Below are 26646 nucleotides of genomic sequence, written 5' to 3' on the forward strand. Positions count from 1 at the left end.
GGGTACTAATATGGTGTCCTCCTTTCAACATCTGAATACTGTTAAATCTTTAATGTACTTATGCCGAAGTACTGCTTCCAGCCAGGGCAGTGACGGTCTTCTCATGCTACAAAAGGCTCTGGACCCAAAGAGTTGCTACACGAATTGCTAAAATTCACTAAAACTCCTCGAAAATATGCAGAAATGAAATTCAATCTCCTAAGCACCCCGGACCACCATGCTGAGTAAGACAATACAACCATTCCTTGCTTTTCAGTAACACCAGGGCTGAACTACAGCAGCAGGTTAGAAGTGTGGGCGAAAAGACACAACCGCAAACCACCGTATTCTTCAAGCCAACAATCTCTCTCATGCGTCCTAAAATTAATGGACTGGGAGTACATGTGTTAGAATGCAGGAAACAAATCTATACTTGACACTCATCTATCAAGGGGTTTATTTGCTTACTTAAATCAATCTTGCATGATGTGGCATCTGATGACCCACTAGAGTTCTCTTTCAAGCTTTAACTCAAGTAAATATATCAATTCTCCTAAAAAAATATTTTTAAAAGGATTATGCATTCATGTACATTTGCCACCTATAAACCCTAAGTGATTTTTATTCCACCTGCAACTCTGTCATCTTTGTAAATTGCACCCAAATATTTCTGACTAAAACACCATTAGAGCAGCTAAAAATAGTGCAGATCCCCAGAAATTATTTTGATCTGTTTTCTACTAATCTCTCAAATAAATTTACATGTTGCTTATGTCCAAAACCATTCATCATGGGAAATCTCTTTTGTTTATGAGGGCAATGTAGTTCCACAAACATTCAGTAAAAACTAAACTCTTCCACTAAGAGAATTCTTCACCAAAAATGTTTCGTTTGATCACTAAGTAATCTGCTTTCTTAGTGCCAGAAATATTTGCACTATTTTTACTGGAAAATTATTTTCTTATTCTAAAGAGCAGCTGATTATCTTCACCTGATGAAAATAAAGTGATCAGCACCTTTCCTGCCTGTTTTTTCAAAACCCTGTTTAAACAAACAGACTCTGAACAAAAAACAAACAAACAAACAAAAAAGAGGCTATTTTCCTGGGAAGACTTTATGCTGTTCTATTTGAATTGCAACATATGTAGGAAGAGGGGAAGAATGTAAATGTCAGTGTGCTTTTAAGAGCAGTTAATCATGCTGTAAGTTTCTATAGCATAGAACATCTTCTAATTCTAGATGGACTGATATTAGAAGAGCTAAAATAAACTAATGTACCAAGAAGCATATTAAAAATACGCAGAAATAGGTATCAATTCCTTTCTCAGGAGAAATAGAGCAAGAATTCTTAAGGCTTATACAAAACTTTCAGGTAGATATCTAGACCCTCAATAGACCTTCACAGGTGGCTCTCATCTTTCCTGTTTATGAAATGTGGCTGGTTATTACATCGTCACAGGATTGCATACAAGCCCAGGTAAGTTGCACCAAGAGTTAACACCATGATTTTACAATTTTCTCAGTGTGAGTGGTTCTACCCTACTCATAGAACCCTACTGGATACACAATCAGACAAAAAAAATGTATATATATATATACGTCTATAAAATTAAATTAATTGGAAAAATAACATCAGTAGCAGAACAAAAGGCACTAGAGAAATTCTAATTGTATGGAGAAATCATCGTGCCAGGCATAGAACCACTAAAGGACACTAATCCTTCAACTTAACACCAATACTAAAATACAAAACATTTTCAGTAACAGTTAAATTTAAAAACCCCAGTCAAAGCTTTAGTTCAGTAATGAACATTTCAAGCACAACAAAAGGAAAATAAAAGGATGGTACAAGAAGGAAAGAACCTGAAAAAGTAGTCCTGAAGGATGACTCTATGCATTAGGTACTGCATTGGAGACTCCACTCAAATCAGATTCAAGGCACTGGACCAAAATTAATTTCATGTCACTAGCTCAGTAGACTGTTGTGCATCAAAATATTGCACTGATAATTTAATATTTTTTGTTCATCACTAGTTAGAACTGACTTACATTCAGGAGTTCATGGGAATACATTATTTTTTTCATTTGAAAAAAGAACAAAGATTCTCTTCAGAGTTCAATTCTAAATTAAGACAACTCTTAGACTGTGCCTTGACACACCAGTGCCTAATTCTGCACATCACTGGTGTAGTAAACCTTTTCTTTAATGATTCATGCCCAGATGAAAGCCAAAAGGTAAATGTTGGGCCTGAGTCCTTACTGTATTTCTCATTTCTATATTCCAATATAAATCCCTTTCAATTCAGGCCACCAATTTAGAACCAGAGTCATAAACTCAAAATCTACCCTCCACTAGACACTGTTTTCTCTCTCTAATCTTCCTTAAGATACGTAACAACACTTAGGTTTTTATAAGGATAGGAAAGCATTTTTATGCTTTTTTTCCCATGTCAGGAACCATTTGATGGAATGGTCAGAAGTTTTGCTAGCTTAGTGGTGCAATTTCTTTGTGCTGACATGGCTATGCCAGTTACTGGCTCTGCAATTAGATACATTTATACTGGCAAATAAGTCTTCTGCCATTCAAGAGCTGATACAAGCTCAACCAGAGAAGGGACTTTTTATGCCAGTAGGAATGGTACTTTTAAGCATAGAAAAAGCCTAAAGCTCAATATACTCACCCCTTTAATTGCAGGCTGAGAGAACCGCCAGCTTCAGCCACAAGATACGACATTAATCCAGTGCTTCCAGAGGAAATCAAATCCTCCAGGAAACAGAGATAGAAAAGAAAGTCCTAGTGAAGTGTAAAAAGCTAGAAAGAAAATTTCCCTTTTCATTTTTGGATGGAAAAATCCCTTCAAAAGGCTGACTTTATATATAAACGATAAAGGAGAAGCAAAGAAAGGATTGTATTTTGCACTGGATTTTGCAGTTCACCTGTAAGTTTCAGCACGCACAAAGCACTCTCCCAAACTACCTCTGCTAAAATCTCTCTAAAGGCAAGATGACAGAGAAACAATAATGGGCAGGTCAAAAGAGACTCTTAGGGATTCTACAGTCATTAGTTTCCTGAAGTGAATTGCAGTTATTTTTATGAAAATAGACAATTCTGGAAAAAAAAAATATCCCCAACTCAGACTATCTACTCTACATGTAACATATAAGTAGGTTATACTCTCAAATCCAAGTAGAATCTATACTCAGAACAGAAAATATACCTATTATAAATTTGAGAGGGTAAATCTCAGCCATTTTGAAGATGTGCAGATAATACCTAAAATAAAACCGAACTAGGCCTTAAAAATACCAAAATAAAGGCAGGTAACAGGAGTGTATTCTCTTTATTTTCCCTAGAAGGCTGTCCAATGAGAAAATCTCTTATTCGGCATTTGAGCACACTTTTCGGTACTACGTGCTGTATAACAGAAGCTACATGAGCACTGTGAGAGCAATGAAGAACACAGCCGAAGCGTGCTGCATGAAACTGCCAAGCTACGGAAAGAAACTATTTTCTGAAGGAACAGGCTCTCATGCAGTGGGTTGGAAAAAAATGTTAGAAGATTGAAAAAATAGTATTTTAGATAACAAATGGGCAGAAAAATATTTGTATAACCAATACATAGAAGCAAATCCCAAAACTCCTCCATTAGCTGAGAGAAAACTTTGATTTCAGTAGCTGCCAGCCTGCATAAACCCACATGGTAACACACTATTCTAGAGCAGGTTTCTTTATGAAACTATAGTACCATCTCTGAGAAATAAAGAAGGTTGTGTATATGTTCAGATGCCATAGCAACAAGAACCTCAAATTGGATAGAACAGCTCTACTACCAAGTTAGTACAAATGAAATAAAACATTTGCCTATTTTGAATGTTCAGCTAGCTATTGTTACTACTGAATTGCATCATGTCTCTAATATATTCATTCATGTACCTCTATAAGAGTGGAAATTATTTTATTCCCTTTTTACTTAATGTGAGGCACGCAAAAGCTAAGTAACCTGTCCAAGGTCACAGAAAAAGTCCCTTTTGATTTCTCCTCTCTGTATCTTACAATACCTGAAATGAAACTCTGCTGATTTATACTGGAAACAGCAGCATCCCCTCTGCTCCTCCTACTCTCTGTCAGTGGGACCATCAGTTCTTTGGGGGGATTGAAACTTAGCTCGAAACTTGGCTCAACACAAGGACAAGTGGGTGTTATCTGGCTGTAATCTCTGAGTCAGATATATGAGCTAATCATGCCTTTTGCCCTTTCACTCTTTGAAATTATGAGCTCCGGAAGCATCACATTCTGACTGCCCAGTCCTGGTCTTTGATTGTTGACAACTTAAAACAGTAATGATTAAAATATACATGAACAGAAGAACAATACTTTCACTGCTACATGCAAGGCTTAAATGAGACACATTTATCTTTGCCTCCCTTCACAAATAATCTTGGTTGCACATCTCTCTTTTACATTTATGAACAATCTTCTGAGATGACTGGCAACGGAGGTAAATGACATACAATGTGAATCTTCCCACTTATCCATTCCAAGGCATGCAGCTGAATAAAATTCCACTCAGTCAGACATAAAATCAAATTAGAGTGGTTCAGTCTGAAGAGAAAGAACTACATTTGAAAGAAATAAAGCAGTGCATAATTCACTTTTAATGCGATAAGTTCCTAAAACCACGCTAATCATAATCCTAGCAAGGTAACACATTGCACTGTGGGTTTACCACATCCCTGTTCAGTTTGCAGTAGAGCAACAAGAGCTTCAGTCACGTGAGGGATTTGCCCCATGTGCAAAGTCAGCAAGTGCTTTTTTTGCAGTCGGGATTTGTTCAGCAGAGCACTTCTGTTTATTAATAATTATACCTTATGGCTATACAAGACATTTTGCTTATACCACGTGTTCACAAAGACCTTCAGCCATCATTGAAATCCTTTGGTTAACACATAACATACTTTTCCACAAAGCCCCACAGTATTATGGTTTAGAAAAGAACGAATAATGCTGTATCTTTCAACTGCACAAATTCAGAAGAAAGGTAATGACTCAAACATGGAAGTTGGCTAACCCTGAAGTAACATTTCCTGTGTTTGGCAAACATACCATTGGATTTTTATCGACCATAAGTATTCAAGACCTTGGCTTTGGATCTGATTTTTAAGACAGCATTTTTCATCAGCACAGTAGCTCACAATTGTGAGAATGCCTGAGTTAAAGGATAAAGTATGACTGCCTGCTTTGCAGCTACTCTTCAAATTCTCAGGATGTCCACACTTCTTTGGTGTATGAGGGCTGATGGGTTATAACCCAATATTCTGTGGCTACAGAGCACAGATAAATCAGAAACAAGACGAGAGTTTAATAAGTTCTATAACATGGGACATCTTTCTATACCTTTATAATAGAGCTCAACTCTGAAAAGTCATTCTAAAAAAGCAACATTCATTATGTTGCATATTCAATACCTCTCAGTAAATGTCTGATACAAAAATGTGCCCTGCTGACAGGTTAAGAAAGATATTTTTGTATAGGATTTGAGAGTCAAGCTGGGCTCTTCCTGTACTGTCAGCAATCAACTTTTTCTGTCTGAAATGCAGCAAATCATTCTTTTAATCATATAGCATGGATTGTAGCATGCTTTTACAGCTGCATCATTTTTAAAGAGCTAACAGTTGAGAAACAGTGAAAAAGCTAGTAAAAAGGATATGATCAAATACACATCAGGAGCAGATAAAGTAAGCAGACGTTTTTCTATATGAATCTATACATTGTGATCCTTACTTAGCAAAAATTTCCATTTATATATCCAGCTCATCCTGAAACCTTGTTCCCTGCATAAAACAGCTTTTATTTAAAAGACAGATGAAAACAAACAAAACAGTCAGAAGACAGAACTACAGTGCATATAATACAAATGGAATTATTTTTTCCTTATACAAACATTACGGCTCCGTATGAGGATGCAGCAAGCTGACTACCCTACAACTCAAAGCTACAGGTTGCTCAAGATTGGGCTCAACCATTTCCAGACATGGGTTATTTCTAAATTCCAAAGGTGTTTTTAATACTCAATATTCAATCCACATTGGTTTTTTGCACTCCATTTTATTACTGCTCTTTGATGTGAGGGAATTTAATTCCGTAATATGCACACACAAATCATATACACAGACACTTGCAAGCTTCGCCTTCCACAAATATCCAGCAGAAGAAGCTCAGCACTTAACTTGTGAGCCCTACACCAATGGCCCATTCAATAGGACATACCGCCATTTGAGGAAAGGAGCTGGGAGGTGTCCTCCACCTCTGGTTACGTCTCCTTACCCACGACCTGCTATGAAGAAGCCCTATTTAAATCGTTGTGGAGGACTCAAAAACACTGTGACAAACGAGAAAAGTGCTCAGAAATGTTGATGGTGAAGCCCTGAACAGAGTGTGGAACATGCTATTTTTGGCCCTTTACCATCAGTTTCTCTGAGGGAGACCTTCATTTCAGCATTGGTGCACAGGAAATTGGTGCCTCAATTAAGGACACAAAGGATCTCATTAACAATTCTAGGTTTAATAATTAAATTTTATATAGCCAAACTCTGACTTACGTTTAGGAAAATAATAAAAATAAATGTTGAGTTGCCATAGAAGGACTACTGTATCCACAGAAAGATTGTGCCAATGGCTAGCATGGTAATGTAGGTTCAAATACCTATTATTTCAAATATGTTATTGGGCAGGCAACTTAATACCTCTATATCTCAGTCCTTCACTTCTAAATAAGGATAATGGCTAAATGGGAGCACTATGAGGGTAAGGCAAGGTATGCAACAAAGACTATGTAAAAATCTAACAGAATTTAGTTTGTGCATGGGTAAAGCACAGTAAACGTAAAACTATTTTTGCTACATTTCATTTAAACGAACAAACTGTTTCACTGACAGCATTTTAGTGCTATGCAACAAAGAGTATGTTTTTCCAAGCAAAGGCATAATACACCATACATTATCTTCAAATGAAAGTGCAGATCTTTTTTTTTCTACAAAACAATAAAGGAACAGAGACAAACCTAGCCTTGATAACATCTGCTGAGCTTCTTCTCAAGACAGAAGGAGATTCAGGCCACATTCTACTCTCCATTGAGCAATATCCAACATAGGCATCAAGACTATTAGGGTATTTAAGACCAAGATGTTAAAATCACATATAGAGCTGGCAAACTGTAGCTATCCCTACAGTCACCAGAGAGGAGGAGATAAATTTCCCAGTTTTACACTTGAAGCCCAAAGACAGTAATTTTTAGTTGTATTTGATAGCAATGTTTGCACTACAGGAATGTAGTGTCTCCTTGATTCTACAACATAAATCATATTGGTATCACTGGGGTCGAGGGACATCTGATACAGTTAAAAAAAGGTAAGCTGTCACAAAAATTATTTTTTGGCAAAGTTCAACACAAAGACCTTGAAGTCGAACATGGCCCAGACAGCAACATATCTGAATCACACAAACTCCTTCTGCCAAAAGCCAAGGTACACACAAATAGAATCAAACAAGGATTTTCATTCATGTTCTGGTCATAACAGGCCTGTTTAAAAGGACAAAAAAGCCTTTCCAAAAGTCTAACACTGACTTGAAGACTAATTTATGACATGAACAAACTAAAGCAAACCTTTAGTTTTATTTTCAAGAGTTGTCCAGGTATCAGTAACCAGAATGTAAAAATCAACTAGTCAGATGCTATTTGTTCTCTTTCAGTGAGTCAGTGCTGCCATCTAAAGCTATCTAAGGGGCACGCAAAAGAAATTCAAAGTCATCCATCTAAGTAACATTGAGGAAGCACATCTGAGTAGACAGAGAATGCAAGGTAAGTCAAATACGTTAATAAGATACAACAAAATAATGATGTGCAGTACCTGAAGGAGCAATTCTTTCTCTATCACTTCACCTGTCTTGCTGATAAGCTGCTTCTGTAGTCTGTGTATTTTCTGAATCAGCTCATAGGTACTTGGGTCGCTGGCCTAGACAAGAGCAAAGCAATCTCAAAAATTATACAACGAGTTTGTGTTTCTTGTTTGCAGATGAAAACCATGATATCTAAGTGTTCAAAAGTGACAAGTACCAAATGGGGAGAGGAAGAGTGTTGTTTGGGGTTTTTTGTTTGTTTTTTTTTTTTTTAAACAGCAGGTAGACAAGCAATCCTGTAATCTCTACCTCCTGAAGATCAGTTGGAGCATGTTCATGTTTAATGCCATTATCCTCATAAATCCTCCTCAAAACAAATAACATAAATAATAATCCTTCAGAGCTTAACCCCCAAACCAACAAAGATTGGTAGAACCACATGGCAGGGAAGCAAAAGGAGGTTAGTATATTGGTTTTAGCAGAAACTAAAACTGCCCGCTGACAAATGAAGAGCAGTGCAAGTACTTCCCCCTGTTTTAAGAACTTCAAACAGTGACAGTTGAGTTTTATGGAAAGGAAGGTTTGTCCTCTCTTGTTATGTCTCATAAGGATTAAACTCACACTGCAGTAAAGGCTCAAGTAAAGTCCTGCCCTCTGTATATTTGAGCTTATAGGGAACTTGGCATCTCGTGGCTCTTAATCTTTTAGCTGATTTTATCTAAATTGACCAATCAGTTCAAATATAAATGGAACACTAATACAGATGCTCATGCAGTGCTCACAACACAGCATCAATTCAGCATCATTTCCTGGTAAAACAGACTAAAAAGTAGGTTCAGTCTCCATGACCCATTCAGTCCTTGATTTTTCTTTCCTCACAGTGCTACCCAATCATGGTGCCGATTTGCGACAACTGCAGTGATATGAGGATGTTTGTTCATTAGGATTCGAACAAAAAACCCATTAGGATTATTTCATATGGATCTTGCCATCTGCTGGACTTTCTGTGTTCCAAATATGAATCGGTGACCTAGAATGGAAAGATGTCACTTCCCATTATCAGTCTCTTCGTATATTCATTTTCCTAACCCTGAATGTTTTGACTGGCCTGATTTTCTTTTATTATAAGGTGCTGCTGGAGATTGTACCTAGATGTCTTTAACCTGGTTCAGCATCCTGCATTTTACCTTCCTTCCATAAGAAAAGCTAACCACACAGCTTTAAGCTGTGCTTAAGCTGTGCTTTAAGCTCAGCCTAGAAATATCAGAAATTAACTATCATGCTAGTAAGCACAGCCAAAATATTCAGGTCTGTTTCAGCAGGGACTAGCATGTTACCCCTCATTATTAGAGCAAATAAACAACCCAAGCTGGCATCAGATCAGAGATCCATGCAACAGACATATCTCAGCTGGCTCTGACTTACTTTGAAAATACCCAGTGATGCCAATTGGTGGTCATATATTTGGTCTGTGCTTGACAGATTTTTTATTTTTCCCCTTCAGTTGGCAGGTTCAAATAGTGTGAAAATTTAGATTTGCTGTTTACATAACAGTCGAACTCGTATTGCCTGAAATAGTTATCTTTGGGAGGCCACCACTGTTTATGTGGAAGCCTTTTCCTTTTCTCACAAATGTAATTTACCTTCTGACTTCACGTCTGCCCATTCTACAGTCTACCTGTTCTATGATTCTCTAATTCTGGCTTTCTTCCCTTATACCAATTAGCAAGATGTGAGAGTAGGATTGTATTTTTCTCCTGTCATCCTCTTTCTCATCATCCATGTTAAGGGATCACCCACTTCTAAATTCACCTTCTGCATTCTTATTCCCTTTAGCATTTGATGGGCTCTTTACAAACCCCTCTGCAACTTTTCATTGAGAAAGTGACACAGAAATAACACTGATTGCATTGTGCAAAGAAACCATTCAGCAGTTAACCATTCCACTAGTACTATGGAAATTTCAGTCTGCCTGCCCCTCCACATAATTTGCATAACAGTAAACGAAATAACGCTTTGTACTGTGTCACTGATTTGGTAATACGGGCTTTGGGAACTTGAAATGCTGACACATCACCTCTAATTTTCTCCATCTGTGAACATTCAAGGGATTCTCCAGTTCTTCTTCCAAAACTTTGCACCGAGTCTGTTCCCTCAACAGTTCCTTCCGCATGTGTTGAACCTCCTGTCTTAAGATCAGCATTAAAAAAAAAAACCAAAAAAACAAAAAAAAAACCCACCAAAAACCCCCCCCACCAAACCACAAACAACACACCAAAACCACATCAATGTGACCAGAGCACTAATAAACATTAACAAACCATTCTCCCATGCACTACAGCACTGGCAAAGTGACTCTTCTGATTAACAGTCAACATCAATAGCACCATACAGGTGGAACCATAACACAGACCTCTTCCCTCACTTTAGTAAGAATGGCTCAAAAAAGGGACTTTTCATCAGTTCCTGGGGAATCTACTTCACATCTACTGGATCTCTATGCTCACATGCTCCCATGTGCATTAAGGCCAGTTAATTCAGCTAGAGTTATGGAGTCATACCCAGTTACCTCTGTATTGAATCTGACAGCCTGTGTTTGAAAGAAGGTTTTAAATCTACATGGCTCACACAATCCAGTAAATAAAACATACTCTAGGATCTAAGTATGATGGGCACTGTTCTTTAGAGTACACAAGTTTGATTTCTTTTACTACCTCTCCTCAAGGAATTTCAGGAGTGATTTGTTGCTGAACTTAAAATGGATTGAGCATTCCCAAGATGCTGTGACAACTACACTCCTATGGTGGGGATGGGAGGGTCAAGGGGCAGGACAAAAAAAAGGCACATTCTACAATGGTCCAACCTTATCACTTTGGTGGGTGGAACCTGTATGTTCTCAAGGGGAAGGAGAGGGGAGGATCATCATGTACCTACTCTCCCACTGAATCATTTCCTGCTAAGCTTGGAGTTGCATTTAGCTCAATAGAAAGAAAAAGGCCTTTTTTTTAACTGTGAGGTAAGACAAGGTTATGGAAAAGGAAAAAACCCACATCTCCAATTGGCAAATCAAGAAAGCTAATTAGCAGCACAAGTGATAAATGGAGTCTTTCGTCAGGCAGTTTTCATGATGGTTTTGGACTTCATTAAAGTATGCGATTGCTGCTGCAGTTAGCAAGAATTGACCCACCCATCACGGCATGCATCGCACTACACTTCAATACCATCACTGCATTTCAATACTGTAACAGACTTACAGCTGAATGCATTTGGGCAGCAAGTTCAAATCCTATTCCTGTCTGCAGTTAGTCGATGAAAACTGCAGTTGCTGATGTTTTGTGCCCAGTTCTCTTTTCTGTTACACCAAATCAAACTGGCATAATTCCACTGGAGTCAATGGACCGACCATGGACTGAAGTTAATTTGCTCTGGTGAAAGCCATGGGATTATACTGATACAGATAAGCTAAAGATCTCATCCAAAACTGTGGTAGTTACATAGAATTACTATGACGGTTATCTACTAAAAACATAGCTACCTCTTCTTACAAACCAAGACTGATTCTGTAGAAAATGACAATCATTTCCCATAGGTAAGGAGTATAACTCAAATACTGGGTGGTTAAAAAAAGAAGGGAAACATTAAGCCAGAGAAGGAGGAGATAAATCAGGCTGGAGCTGTTAAACTTCTGTTTTAGAGAAACACAACCTTGAATGAAACTTTAACTAAATCTTTCTCAGAGAGCAAATCTACATGTAAGTCTGGAAGGAAAGAGCTCTGAAAATGTGCAGGGGTTTGTTATAAATATGTCAAATGTTCCCCATTCTCTGTGGATTGCCTAATAAAAAGCAGTTCCACTAATCTGGGCCTTGGGTACCATGAAGTAGCTCACTAAACTACTATATGAACAACTCTTCTGCTGCTGTCTGTCAATTTTATTCTGTAGGCAGTACCTCAGCGTACATGGAGAAATATGGAAACTATTTCAATTTTGCCCAAGATGTCTTTTTTCCTCCTTTCCTTCTTCTTGTATTTTAATTTTCTTAGTCGCTGATAAATTGTGCTGTGAATTTAATCAAGTCTCTGTTTGAGGTCAAACCAAACAATCTAACAATCTCCTCCAAGGCATACTGTTTGTTGATACAAATCTTTACCATGCATAAAGCATACTTTCTGTCTCAAACACAGAATCATGGATGCAGTCACTATGGAAATGTATTCAATCAGTTTTTCTACCTGAGCTCCTCCACATTAGCTGCAGTCCTGCCAAGTATTCCCTTCTCCCGCCGAAGTTTTTTGGTCTCCAGCTTGAGAAGTCGGATGTCTTCCATTCTCTGTCGGTATTGGGTTTCACCCTTGTTTAAGACGGACTGCTGGATTTTTATCTTTTCATAGAGCAGAGCTACTTCATCATTGCGCCGAACAAGCTGGGACCCTAGGATATCTCTCTCGTTGATAACCTAAGCATGCAGGGCAAAGCAATAATCTCAGTTACAGTTTCTGAGTACAATCCCAAAGGATTGTGACTATATTTGCATCAGCCAAAAATCACGTGCATTAAGAGGTTTCACTGTTATTAGTGAAAGAAATACAGCAAGGGCCTAATAGTTTCCCCTATAAGGGTTCAATCACCTCAATAGTATAAATTACATATTCTGTTCACTTCAGTATCCTAACGTTTTTGTTTCAATGGCACTATGAAGCTTGAGTCATACCACATTTACGGCAGATGAGGATCTTGATCTGAAAAGTAGACTGGACAAATGAGGGAACAGAATGCAGTGTATTTGAAAAGCCAAATCAGAGATTCCTACCTGCTCGAGTTCCTTCTTCTGCTTCAGCCTCTCAGCATCAGCTTCATCAATGATTTTGAGGAGTTTTCTCTCTTCTGCCTCCTGATTTTCTATAAAGTGTTTGGTTTCCAGAGCCTGTTTTTTCATCTGAAGCAGTTCAGCCTGATGAAGTCAAAGAATATAGGTAAACTGTGCTTAGTAACAATTTCCCATTACATAAACCTGGGATTAAGAGTTAGGATTTTTTAAAATCTCATACATTCTCCTGTTTTCCTGAGAGGTACATATTTTGTTAGGTTTTGAGAACAAATCACTAAGACAAGCAAGCATGAAGACTCATAAAGAAATGTTGTAAAGAGTATTTTGATATTGTTATGTTATACACAACAGAAATTTGGATGGATTTCTATCTATGAGAGTGGTTCAAATTGTAATTCAGAAGCTTTTTTTTTTTTTAATTAAACAGGTCATGTTTGGAAAGTTTTTCAACGGAGTTGTTATGTAATGAAAATCTAGCTCAAAGGCAAGCTGGGATGTGAGAAAGGATAGCTCACCTTGCTGGAAAGGGCAACAATCTACGCTATGTAATACAAATTAGCATCAACTCCAGACAGTTCAGAATTAATGGAAAAGATGACAACCAGGCATGGAAGAACAAAATTAAAGAGGTTTAGCACTGGCTTTTTGTGGATGTGTAGATGAGGAAGACTGGGAAAAGAGGAGCTGTCCCTAAGTGCAGGAGGAGTAAAGCATTGTGCCAGTGACTGCACACCACTAACATAAAGTAACACTGGAATCTGCCCAGTTGTCATGAACTCTATAATTCAAGGCATGCATGTAGATAAAAACTAATAAATTCTTATTGGATTACTCAAAATTTCTGTCATTGCTAGGCAATTAGTTAAATCCAAGATGGAACTTGCTGACTACAGTCCATTTTCACAGATATGAAAACTTTCAAGCCTTGACTCAAAGACCTTGCCACAACTCTAACCCTTATAATGGATGATGTTCAAGCTGCCTTTTCAGAAAGAGCATCATCCAAATCTGAAAGAATGAAGCTGTGATGAAGGCTGCACCTGCAAAAACATTGATTTAAGACAGGAAGAGTTCCATCATCATAATAAAATAGCTTGTTCCCTTCTTATTTTCCTTAATAAAATTCTCATTTTCCCATATGTACAACACTCATATCTCTCTTACTCAGTGTTGGATGTTCATCAGAATCCATCAGCCGAATAAAAATGTACGCCACTTCATATTGAAATGCAATCAACACTGTGAGAAAGCTGTCTACAAATGTAAAACTGCTCATGCGTTTGGCATTGCTGGATAATATTTTTTTAATATATCAAAATTCTATGTTCTCCTTATGTCAGAAGAAATACGAGTTGTAAACAAGAAGTGGTATTAGATGTTGGCAGCAAACATTCATATAAACAAATCTCCTCACTGGAATGCACTAAGTTAAAATAAATCTGAACTGCATTGTACAGTAAAAAACATAAATACTTTAAGTCACACAAAGTCCCCACAAGCTAAGAGGACTTTCAATGAGATTAAATATGCTAAAAACTACAGTATGATGGTCTGTATACATTAGGTAAGAGCAAAGGAAATTAATAAACACAGTCACTGTGCAAGCAGAAAAAATGGGCAGGTCTGAAACCACTGTAAATCAGCACAGCTCATCTGAAGTTGGTTCAGAGAGTTTGTAAGAATTAAAGAACACTCAGCAAGAAAGAAGAATTTATATGGGAACTATGCCAGCATCTCAAACCAAATTCTTGTTTACATTCTGAAATATTAGGGTAAGTGAAGAGGGGTTTTTATTTTTTCTAGAGGAAGGTATGAATTTTATAAAAGGTATAACTGGGGCTAGGCACAGAATGCTGAAACAAGAAGTCAGGGGTTCTAGATTTCCAGATTTCTAGAAAATGCTAAAAAAAAATACCTGCATGAACATCTATGAAAATATACGAAAGCACTTGACAGCAGCTCACACCTGGAGGGCCACAGCTCTTACAGCTTTCAGATATTTATTTTTCAACATTCAGATGCTTTGTCAAAGCAATTTGATCCATGAACCTGTATGAAGGTCAACTGAAACCAAAAGATGGCATTGTACTGGTTTTAATGTAGCTTGGATCAGGCCTCCTCTGTTTCATTTACCATGATTTCACATTTTTAGGATCTTTATGCCAACTGAAGGGAGCAGAAATCCAATGTCTGTATAATCTCATTCCTATGAATCTCAGTCCTCCACGCTTTAGCGCATTCTTTAAACTGATTTCCCAGGAACAGCTTGCTTCCTTCACATCAGTGCAAACAGGACAAATTGAAGCCGGCTTGCTACACAAATAATTGGGTTCTTTTGTGCCTGCGTCAATCAGCTCTGTCTTTGAATTCTCCTCCGCTTCAGTATCCAGCAGAGACACTCAGGTAGAAGACCACAATGCCCTGAAGCTACTCAGTAATGTGATGTCAGTGTAAGGACATACTTGCTAGTGAAAAATTGAGTGGGTAAACAGTGTAGCAATCACATGTTTGTCAAATGGATGGGAGACAGTTCTGAGGTGATGAGGCAGAATTGGGAAGTAGTTAAGGCAGAAAGCTGCACACAGGCAATGAGATGCTGTTTGACTTCTCCATCACTGATAGAACTCTGAGACAGACCAGGTACAAGAACATGAATTCATCACCTTTTTACAAAGCTCTATTGACATCTTGTCGTAACTGTAATGTGCTGAGAGGGGCTGAAAACTCAAGGAGTCATTGCAGCATAGCAATAAACTGACAAAAGAAAACATTGTGGAAAGTGGTGGGGGACTTTTGCTTTTGGGGGGTGCTGTTTGTTTCCTGGTTTAGGGGATTTTTGGGGTTTGGTTTTGTTTTGTTTTGTTTTTTCTAGTGCTTAGTGAAGAGAAACAATAAGCTGCTGTGGACACTAACACCTTAAATCTTTTGAGAGTGCAGCAAATTGAGTTGAGATATCACCACAAATCTAACAGCTTCTCTAAGGATGGGCTGCAGCCAGTGCTGAGAAGAAGAATCAGAGCTTCAAGCTCAGATTTCCTTTGATTTAAAATGGATTCCTGTTGCTTTATAGCCCAATATTAAAATAACTTTCTGTGTAGAGGGATCTACTAAAAGCCACTGCCTAACTCCCTAAAGAATAATGCTTCCTAGTCATACAAGGATACAAGATTTTGAAGTGTAATATAATGGGGTTTGCATTTAAAAACAGCAGAGAGAAGAAAGTTTTTAAAAATAAAAACTTGAATTGTAAGGGTCTATATTAAAAGGTTTACCAGAATCAGGCTATCTGCAAAATCCACATTTCTGCAAGCAAAAAAATGAACTTTTTACTAAAACCATTCACTCACCAGGAGATTTAAAACTTTGAACAGATGATCCAGGACCTTTCTGATTATAATTATAGGCAGAGATTAAATTTGTCAGATACACAGAAGATTTGTGGAACTAATACCTCTAAAGGGTACTGAGAAATTGTGCTTCAATTACAGAACAGTTTAGTAAAATACTGCAAAACAAGTATCACAGCCCAGGAACATGATGCAGTCTGTGAAATCAAGGAAACCATCCTTTTTAAGAAGGTGTATGTGTAAAGGCTCTTACTTTCAATGATTCCTTCTCCTTCTCTGTTCGCTGATGTTCTAGATGTGCTTTCACAAGGGCTTCATCTTTTTCTCTGATCTCCTCTTTCAGTTGATCCACCTGATGTGTCACACTTTTCAGTCTCTTCTTCGTTTCTGCTATCTCATCCTAATAGGACAGGAAGTATGACCACAAAGAGGGATCAAAAAAGAGGAAGTTTGTACTTGGGAGTTCAGGCTTTTGATGTTGGAAAACGTGACCACAGTGCTTGAGAGATCTCTTGCAAATATCACAAGACATTACTTTTTAATCCAACACAACAAAACAGTTTCATTAAATTACGATTTTTTTGTTTATGCCAGTATGACATTGTTGTACAAAAGCCTTTAAAAGGCACATCAACAAAGATAATTGTCATAAATTATGAGTATAATAAGCCATTTAATTTAAAGCACTGGACACAGGGTAAGAACTAGCAGTCAGTCCAAATTAATAAGATTCTGACCCTACACATCTGTTTTCATGCTCCTAGTAATGTGTTTTTTCAAAAAGCTTTATGCAGTTGGGCACAAATGTTTGGAGAGAAGCCGATTTTGGGCAAATGAACATACCCATGAGTAAGATATTTGTATGCCTGCTAGGGAGTATAGGAAATGCTTCTCTCTATTTTGCCCATGTGCTATCCTGCACATAGGTGCAAGGGGGAAAGGAATGTGCTCAGAGCTTGAGAAGTCCTTGGTATGGGAATATTTAGCATGTATTTTAAGCTGAAAACACAGAGCAAAAAGCCTGGTAGCAATGCAGAGAGATCAGGTCACTAGGACTCACTCCTCCTCACAGCATAGAGGTTCCTGCCCATACAAAATTAAGAAATGGTTTTAACTCATTGAAGTGACGACACATGTTGTGTCATGAAATGGAGGCTAATAGATTCAGTGCTTAGACAGACATGGTCTTTTGTATCTAATGAAAGTAGCTTTAGAAGCTGTTACTCCTCTGTCAGAGGCTGCCTTCTCACAGAGAAGACATCATAACCTTTCATGTGAATACATTCTGTTTTAGTACAAAACCAGGGTAGCTTAGAGCTCTCTCAACACTGTCCACCATACGTGTGGATTTACTTGACAAAGGAGTGATATTTTCTTGCATGAAATGCTTAACATATTTAAGCAAGATCTTAAGTCGTGGCAGTCTTCATAAACAGTACTGAGAAAGTACAGATTAGTAGTCTGACAGACCTCAAAAAAAAACCCCCTCCGGATTCCACAGTTATTCAGCCCATGTACAGCAAATTAAATGAACCAGAAATAAATGTAGCAATATGCCATAAGGCCTACCTGTTTGCATGTTCAGTCACGCCTGTGAATGCAGAAGTCATATTAAAATCTGTCTTTGCTAAGTAGCGTATAAATCTCTCCAATATTGTAAAAGATGAGAGAGATTTAAAAACTGGTGCCCAGACATACACCAAAATACATTCCTAATTCTTTATTTAATGAAGAACAGTAAAAACACACAATTTTTGCGAACAGGTCTCCTGATCAACTTGCTTAAACAAATGAGATCCTAACACCAAAAGAAACCTTAAGGATGAATGTATCAGATATTTCTATCATATTAACAGACAGACAGCATGTCTTTTCTAAGAGAATTCACTGAGCTGAAGAATATGGTATTCTGGAGACCACTAGCAAGGTGGGCAACAGTGGATCTTTCCACATTAAGCAATCCAATAATATATCTAGCTTTATCTAAACAAGCTTGTGCAAATTTGCTTTACTTCCCAAAAGGAAAAATAATTTACCATAATTTTTAACACAGCCTTCTGTTATTATTATTTTTTTCTTTCACAGCTGGCTGACCTGCTACTGACCTATGAATGGCTATTTTTTCACTGCTACATATAATATTGCCTTGGCCAAAAGATATTTTGGGGTCAGCTGTCTTCTCACATGGGACTTGCTAAAAGAGTTTTATGGTAAGCCAAGTAAGCTATTAGAGTCTAAATACCAGCCTCTAACAACTGGAACCATTAACAGCTTTGTGTATACCAACATATAACATTCAAAACCTGAAAAGGCTGATGAGTTCATTGCTTCATTTTGTAACTTGGCACATAGCTGCCAGTTCTTTATAAGTAAGCAAATTTATATTTTTATAATAAGAAAAAAAATCATCAGTGTTGCAATTTTTATTTCTGCTGAGAGATTGTTTGGGAGCGGCAAGAATCCCAACACCATGTCTACTGATGAGAAGCAGACAGAGGTCAAGTAAAGCATACAATATAAAGGACAAAATAGTTCATTCCTAATCAAACTCAGCACACAGTTGGATAGAATCACAGAATGGTTTGGGTTGGAAGGGACCTTAAAGGTCATCTAGTTCCAACCCCCTGCCATGGGCAGGGATACCTTCCATTAGAGCAGGTTGCTCAAAGCCCCATCCAGCCTGGCCTTGAACACTTCCAGGGATGGGGTGCCTACAGCTTCACTGGGCAACCTGTTCCAGTGCCTCACCACTCTTACAGTGGAGCGTTTCATCCTTATATCTAATCCAAATCTACCCTCTTTCAGTTTAAAGCCATTACCCCTTGTCCTGTCAATGAACATGGACTGTTAATTCCCATCTGCTTCTCAAGCAAAACACCTACCTATTCAAACCAGCATATACATTTGTAATCTACTATATATGTTTATGTTATAAAACCTTATTTTGAAATAACCTGAAGCTGTAAATCACAGCTGTCCAAGGTGCCAATCTCTGCCAATTGCAATAGGATTTGTGTAGTATTTTAGATCTTTACATGAGAATAACAGAACATATTCTTAAGTGACCTGTTCTCTTTCTCTTGCATTGTTTGCGAGATCCCCAAGGAAGAGATATGGAGAGAATCATAACCTGAGGAAAGCGACAGTCCCTGAAAGGAATAAGTGAGGTGGAAGCACTGAGTTCTGTCAGAAAATTCCATTTCACCTGGGAAAGCATTCCCTATCCTTTCTAAATCATGAGTCACAGTAACGTGCTTACACATTCAGGGCTAAGGAGGCAATTTTATTCCCATGATAACCTATTTTCCATACATGCAGACAACTGCTAAAGGGATAGAACAGAGTGGAGCCAGGATAGAAAGAAAAACAGTTCTTCTCTGACAGGGTTTTATGATTCTGTAGCTTCAGATACCATGATTTTATGTGTGGTTTGAAGCAGGGATATTGTCACAGGATGACTGTGAATTCCTATTTCCAGTCCAAATACAAGCTCTCCAAGTAAATTTTCAGGGACCTAAAACATTAATTTCCCCAAAACACACAGGAATGAAGAAACCGCTTCTGCCATTCACCCAGCGAGCTTTCCTTTTAACAAATTAAAACTAGACCAGAAAAAAAAAAAACAAGAGCAGAGAGAGAAACATAAGGAAAAATGTATCCTTCTACCTTAGCTTCCATCAGATGTTTACTGTACAGGTTCCTCTCTGTTCTCACAGCTTCACAGCTGTTTTGTTGCTGTTTTAATTTAATTGCAGACTCTTCTATTTTCTTCTCATAATCACAGATCTGTATTTCCCGTATTTCAATATCTTTCAGGTTCTGGAGGACCTGGAGCAGAAAGAAGGAAGCGAACATGATTAAGTCATCATCACAAGATTATAAGAATGAGGCAGAGTTTGTGTTTTTCTTCTATGATAACAAGTTCATATCTCTGTGAACCGAAGTTTTAGCTACAGCTAAAAATCACTTCAGTCCAAGTACAAGTTTAACTTTCCTGGATTGCTTATGTGGGAGAACATTTTATTTTAATCTGATATCTAGGTTTTGTTCAAGAGTAAAATTTATATATGTGCACATATTTAAGTTAGAAACAAGCTACTGCAAATATTGCCATTGAGCAGATTCAATAAAATCAACATAAACAGCTTTCATCAAGAATAGCCTTAGGTTATTTATAGAGCAAAGCTAGATTTTGTATGCTGGTTTGGATGTCAGCTGTATGATAAGATAAATAAAAACATAATTTTCCAAGAAACCCTGCATGTACTCTTATATTCTAACAATCCAACTGTTTTTTAATGAACACATGTTCACAAACAGTTGATATATAATGACAATAAGAAAATCAGTTAATGTAACCTACACTTGATCTAAATAAACAGATAATCGACATTAGTTGCTTCTGTGAAGGATTAGAAACAATGATTTGAAGATTACTTAAAAAGAATGGAGCATTGTGGACAGTGGAAAGAACAGGGTCACATGTGGTATCAATAAAGGAAAATACAAAATTTTATAGATATCTTTATTAAACAGTTACCACCATAACAATACATCAGATTTACTATATTAAAGGAGCAAAAATATAAATAGTTGCTAATCATTACGATGGGCTTCCTAATTTTTTTAAAACATAAGAAGCTTCCGTCATACAAAGTTGAAAACTGAGGCACACGAACAAGCAGTATTCAAATAGAATCCAAAATTACAACGAAAAAAGATTAAAAGAAATAAAAAGAAAATTAAGAAGCGTACACATCAGGAACATTATTTTTCAGGTTCACTGCCCAGGGGAAAAAACAATGCCACCCTTAAAGCTGGGAAAAAGATCAAGCATTAAAGAAAAAGCTGAGGAAGCACATGGACAAAATCCAGGAGAGAAGTCCATTTACAATTGCATTTCATACTCAGTTTTCTTGACTCTGTTTTTGAAGGTAGCAGCTTGAGCTAAGATTTATGTTCATTTGTCAAAGCAGAAGAACAAAAAAAAAAGTTTACCTCAAATAGTCAATGACTGCAATGTTTGCAGTCAACAAAGTTGTCTCTTGCTTAGCAATAAAGCCTTGTGAGATCAAAGTATGGGACAGGAGCTTAATTAATTGACCATTCTATCAGGTACCTCCAACCAGCTTTGAAGATAGGGGATAGCTAAATATAGAAAATTTTATTACAGCAGCAGGAATACAATTCCAGCACATTTGTAGCTGACTGCAGAAGATCCCAGAAACTGCTTACAGTGCAATACAAAAACACAGTCTCAGTTTATAACACACTCCCACCTTTTCCTTTTCTGTTAAAACAACCTGCCAATAGTAATAGCAGGGAGAAGAAATCAATAAGGCATGTTTTGAGTCTGCACTATGATGATCATAGGCTGGAGCAAGATTTGAAAGTAGGTCACTGCATTTTTAAGTCCTTTACTTTGTTTTGATACAATATAAGTACAATAAGCTTATGGACTAAGTTTTCTGAGTTGTGCTCATAGACTAGATGCTGACTCTGCTTTTTCAGGAATGACTAAACCCAAATAGGTCTCCCTTATAAACACAGAAGCGATACATGTAATGTTTCCCAACAGAGCCCTGTGGAAGGCTGAGCATCCTCAATTCTGATTTAGTTGATTGCACACTACACCTCTCAGATTTGGCACTGAGGGGACAGAGCTAAGCAGAAAGTATTAGATATTCATAGTTTTCTTCTTTACCCTGACAGGTTTTTTATCTGTATGCTTAACTATCATCTGCTGTTGGTTACCTGTTTAGTTCAGTGAACCTGCTCAAGATAATGGTAATGGTGCTATCCTTATTTGCTTACCTTTAACCACTCTGAGAACTGTTGCCAAGGTCTTAATGATATGCCTGTTGAGCATTACGTTTTCAAAAAGATAATGTGAATTTAAAAAACAAATTATGTTTTTTAATTTTCCTGGATATATTGTTAAACTGTAAACAACATTGTCATTTATTTGGGGGGGGGTTGGTTTTGTTTTGGTTTTTTTGTGGTGGGTTTCGTTGTTCTTTTTGTTGGTTTTAACCAACATATTAGTAACTGTTTTTGTGATCTCTCATAAGTCACAGTCAAGGAACACTTCAGGTGACACTGAAGGTTATACTTCACTGCTTCCTTTTCAGCAGCCTCAACCTTCCACAGGGAAACTAAGATTTAATAATCTAAGAATTTCTATTCAAGAAAGAAATACTCTACAAACATTTGTAGCTCAGTAATACATGCTACACAAGAAAGAACAAAGAGCCAGATTTTTTTCTCATTTGTGCTGGCTAATCTAGAAGTAGGACTACTCAACAAGTGACACTGGCTTAAAAATGGTATAAATGAGCAGTCAGCCAGGCCAACAATTAGAAGAGCAAATGTAGCATGAATTCATACTACTAACATCTTTCACTGTTGTAGATATAACTTTGCTGACTCTGTTCATCAGTTACTTGGTAGTAAATTATGATTTTGCTGTCCTGCTGTAAATAACGAGCCTGCTTTCAGAGCCAGCATGGCTCTGCTTGCCATGCAGGAGTTCCAACAAGTCTTCAGACTTAGATGGGTTTGGCTCTTCAGCAGCTCTTACACAATTCACAATGTGTGCAGCAAGTGCCTTCAGAGCTGGCTTGATGGTAAAAGGTGACAGAAGAGCACTAACCAGCCATATGATTACTGGCCATCAGTAGCTCCTTCCCCACCAGCTGTGAAATGGCTCCTGTAGTTTTACCACAGCTTCTCAAGTTGCCCATCTGCATAGGTCAAACACCGAACCTAAATATTACCTAGTGGACATAATAATCCTGATCCTACGTTGTCCTTCTACTCTGTGTTTTGCCCTGTCTTATCCTTCCAAACAATGAGTAATTTCATGCAGGGAACCTCTGCAGGGACCGGACTGCTGTCTCACTCCTGTGCTCAAAACTGTTCCTGCTGCCCTTCACCTGCAAACTGAGTCAGGAATTGCTCCTTTAGTGAACCAAGGAAGCGAGTAAGTCCTTTGGAAACTTGCAGTCACAACACCAGCATCATTATACAAACAGCTCAAGTGTCAAACCCCATTTACTGAGGCTCTGCCATATAAGAAGTGACAGAAAATTTGCAACCAAAGTGGCAGGAGAAAAAAAAAAAGAAAAAGAAAAGGTAAACAAGCAAACATGTCATTTTCACCCTCAAAATACAGTGAGCAACCCTAATCAGAATTGAAAGCAAGAGCCTTGTAGTTCTGAGTGTTATGAATTACTCCCTGGCCCTAGTTTACAACATTCTTAACTCATATCTATACTGTTAGAAATGCACTATGAGGGAAAAATGCAAAATATAACTTTGCAATGAAGACAAATCTCGTTTTCATGGAATATTATGCCAGGGAAATGACAAAAGGTATTCCAGACAAGGAAGCATATACCGTTCAAAAATAATTTAAACGCCCCCAGTCACATGAAGTTGGAGAGGATAATTTTAAAGTGAAAAGACAGCAAATAACTTGTGAGTTGAAACAGCTTGAAAGCTAATCTCAGTAAATCAGTGAGCTTCTTGGAAGGTCCTTCAATGTGATCTTCAGCAATTAATGACACATATTAAAACCATGTTCCTGAGCACACCTTCAGGAATAATACTGTACATAATAATGGGCAGTAGGCAACACAAATTTAACGCAGTGTTCCTCTACAGCTGTTCCTGGAAAACTTCTGTTTTGCTGGCGAGACTGAACGTGTTCAGATGTTTTCACGTACTGGGAGTAATCCTTCAAAATGCTGAGTTTCTTACAAAGATACCAAGTACTGTCAGCTCTCAACTGGACTCAACACCATTCAAGGACACAGTAGTGTGCAAGATAAGGTCCTTTGCAGGAAAGACAGAACAAAGATTAATTTCCAACTGCATATAAAAGTTTCAACTGTGAGACTCAGGTAGAAGAAGTCAGAGGCCTTGGTTTGAACTCCAGTCCCAGTCTCATTTCCCAAATGACCACTGAATAAGAGAAATACATGGCTGTTCTCCAAGTGTCTCATAGAATACACACCAATTGATGAGGTTCCACCAGAGAGACCTGAAACAGTAGTGGGCAATATGCACTGACAAGAAGAAATATTTGTAAACTGTATGAAGACTAGTGATCTGAGCTTCCTCCCACTGGCACATGAGGAAATGAATATATCTTCTTTACAGTTTTGAGTGTAAGACAGGAAAGAACCACTTGCACAAAAAGCTATTCCTACCTTCTGTTTGAGCTCACTGGCTTCATTGATGAAACAATCTCTCTCTTTCTCCAATTGGTAAATAATCTTTCTTTGTTTCTGAGCTTCATTCTTATAATTTTGGATTTCTCCTTCCAAGTTCTTCTTCGATTGTTCGTGGAGTTTCACCAAATCTATCTGCTTCTGAGTGGCACTAGTAGCCTTGACCAAGTTCTGCAGGGAACAGAAAATAATTGCTCTTGAGCTGGAAAGGCAACACTGCCACCACTATAACAAATTCATGCCATTGTCTAAGTGGATTATGGACTTCCCAATATTATCACCCTTTATCTAATTCATTCAGTTGAAATACTTGAGTCTCAAATCTGATTAAAAAACATATTTTTAGCAGAGCTGCTAAATAGCGCTTTTTCTGATTTAAAGTTAAAACACTGGTTTCTGCATTACAAAAAAACTGATATAATCATTTACAAGTGGATATAACTAATGACTGGAAAAACTTTACCAGCTTTAATGTATCTAGATTCTAAAGCATGCCACTAACAGTAAAATAAATAACAACACCAAATACCCTTCCTTCTCATGTCCTAAATAGCAAGTTCAAACTGTAAATTAACCAAGCTTGGTTTAAAATTATGCATAAGGATTAAACAGAAAACACAATGGTATCATCTTTCCAAAATCAGCACCCTGGTCCCACTTTGAAATTTCTTTCTCTGTACAAAACAGGTATTTGTTACATGCCAAATCTGAGTCTCTGCTAGAGTCAAAACACAGGATAGCGAATCTATACCAAGTAAAGCACCTCAGAAATCAACTTTTAGCACTGAATTTACTAGATTACACTTCAGGAATGCCCGTAAACATGAGATGCTATCCTGCAGCACAAGAACCTTGGGCTGGTGGAAAACGATCAGTATGAGAAATTGACCTAAAAGCAAGGAGTAGTATTAACACAGCCTGCCAAGCTGCTACGTGGTGCATCATTTCAGTTTGTTCTTTTACTACCAAAGACTTAGTTTGCCTAGATTAATATTACACTTCATATGCTACAGAGCGTAAAAGCACAGATGTAATGAACTCTTTGGATATCAAATAATAGATTTGCAACAAAGCTGAACACACGTGGCATTTTTGAACTCCATAACGGTTCATATGTTAAAACTTAGAAAGGTTTTGTGTGTTTATGCACAAGAAATGCACAGAAAAGAAGCAGTGTAAGCATTTGCTCAAGGAAATTTGAATGTTTTTTTCTACACCATTTCTGTGGTGCTGTGAGTGTTTAAACTACAGACATTTCATTCTCAAGCATGAGATTTGTTAATCAATATTACCAATGCAAGCTCACCTTGCTTATCGTCTCTCTTTCCCTCATAAGCTCATCTATAGCTTTCCTGTCAATCTCCGCCTGCTTCTTGGCAGCCTCCAACTCTAGAGAAAAGGAGGAAAGACAATAAATCCTGGGTTCAAACTGTACAGCTGTTAAAAATGCAGAAACAACTTAGTGGATTTTTTAAAAAGCTTTAACAGTACATGAACAGTTTGATTAGCTGTGACCAAGTTTTTCAACCTCAGGTATCAGCTAATCATGTTAATACTTATTTGGGTACTCACAAGAACTTAAAAGAACTCAGGCACAGTAATTAATTGTATAAGGACTTATTATATTTGAGTGTTCAAACCAAGTTGCATATTCAGAAATCACGGAGCACAGTGAAAATCAGAGCCTTTTAAGAAGCTTCAGTGTGAACATCCAAAAACTGAGGCACTTTCGAAAACAAGAACTTTCAGAATTATTATAATCCCTCTGTGTGAAATCCAGTTCTCCTTTGAAGCACTGAGATTTTATTGGCTTTGGTGGAGTTAAAACTACTTGCTACGAGTCAAGATTAACACTGGACATACACTATTAAAAAAGTATTAAAAATGGAAGAGATATGTGTTTTCACCATACTTTAAAATTAATTAAAACCTGCTACACTAACACTGCAACTCAGGGCATGCAGCTCACTTGCACATATTCATTTCTGGGCTGTAACTGTTCAGCAGAATCAAAGCAGGAGATTAAGTATGTCCTAACCATGTCTGATTTCAGTAAACTCTGAGATTGCTTCTTTCTCACAGGTCAGTGCAGGAGCAATGAAGGTGCATTGGGGACCACATTCTATGTGACATGGCACAAATTGGCATGTCACAAAGTTCAGTTATGTCTGTTGTATTTTGACCCCACATATGCTATGTTACAAAAATTCTGTAACCCTACAAGGTTTTCAAAATGCTGCTGTAGATTCTGTCATTTCTACAGTCTCATACTAGACACTAAAGAAGAATGATCCTAACAGGAGGATACTCCCTAAATGAATAAATTACTAATGAGAAGACAGATCCATCCTTCAGTTAGG

General features: G+C 37.6%; 1 protein-coding gene across 1 annotated transcript in view; it reads right to left on the reverse strand.

Annotated features, from left to right (window-relative positions):
• Nucleotides 1–26646, reverse strand: part of CFAP58 (cilia and flagella associated protein 58) — a 56847-nt gene that overhangs the window by 13514 nt on the left and 16687 nt on the right. The window contains exons 8-15 of the mRNA XM_065639006.1: nucleotides 25593–25675; nucleotides 24266–24457; nucleotides 19719–19880; nucleotides 16306–16452; nucleotides 12688–12828; nucleotides 12110–12333; nucleotides 9954–10065; nucleotides 7888–7992 (exon numbers count right to left, since the gene is read on the reverse strand). Of these exons, the coding sequence (XP_065495078.1) occupies nucleotides 7888–7992; nucleotides 9954–10065; nucleotides 12110–12333; nucleotides 12688–12828; nucleotides 16306–16452; nucleotides 19719–19880; nucleotides 24266–24457; nucleotides 25593–25675 (1166 nt within the window). The remainder of the gene's footprint in view (nucleotides 1–7887; nucleotides 7993–9953; nucleotides 10066–12109; nucleotides 12334–12687; nucleotides 12829–16305; nucleotides 16453–19718; nucleotides 19881–24265; nucleotides 24458–25592; nucleotides 25676–26646) is intronic.

This window comes from Caloenas nicobarica, chromosome 7, assembly GCF_036013445.1.
Source record: "Caloenas nicobarica isolate bCalNic1 chromosome 7, bCalNic1.hap1, whole genome shotgun sequence".
Taxonomy (NCBI): domain Eukaryota; kingdom Metazoa; phylum Chordata; class Aves; order Columbiformes; family Columbidae; genus Caloenas; species Caloenas nicobarica.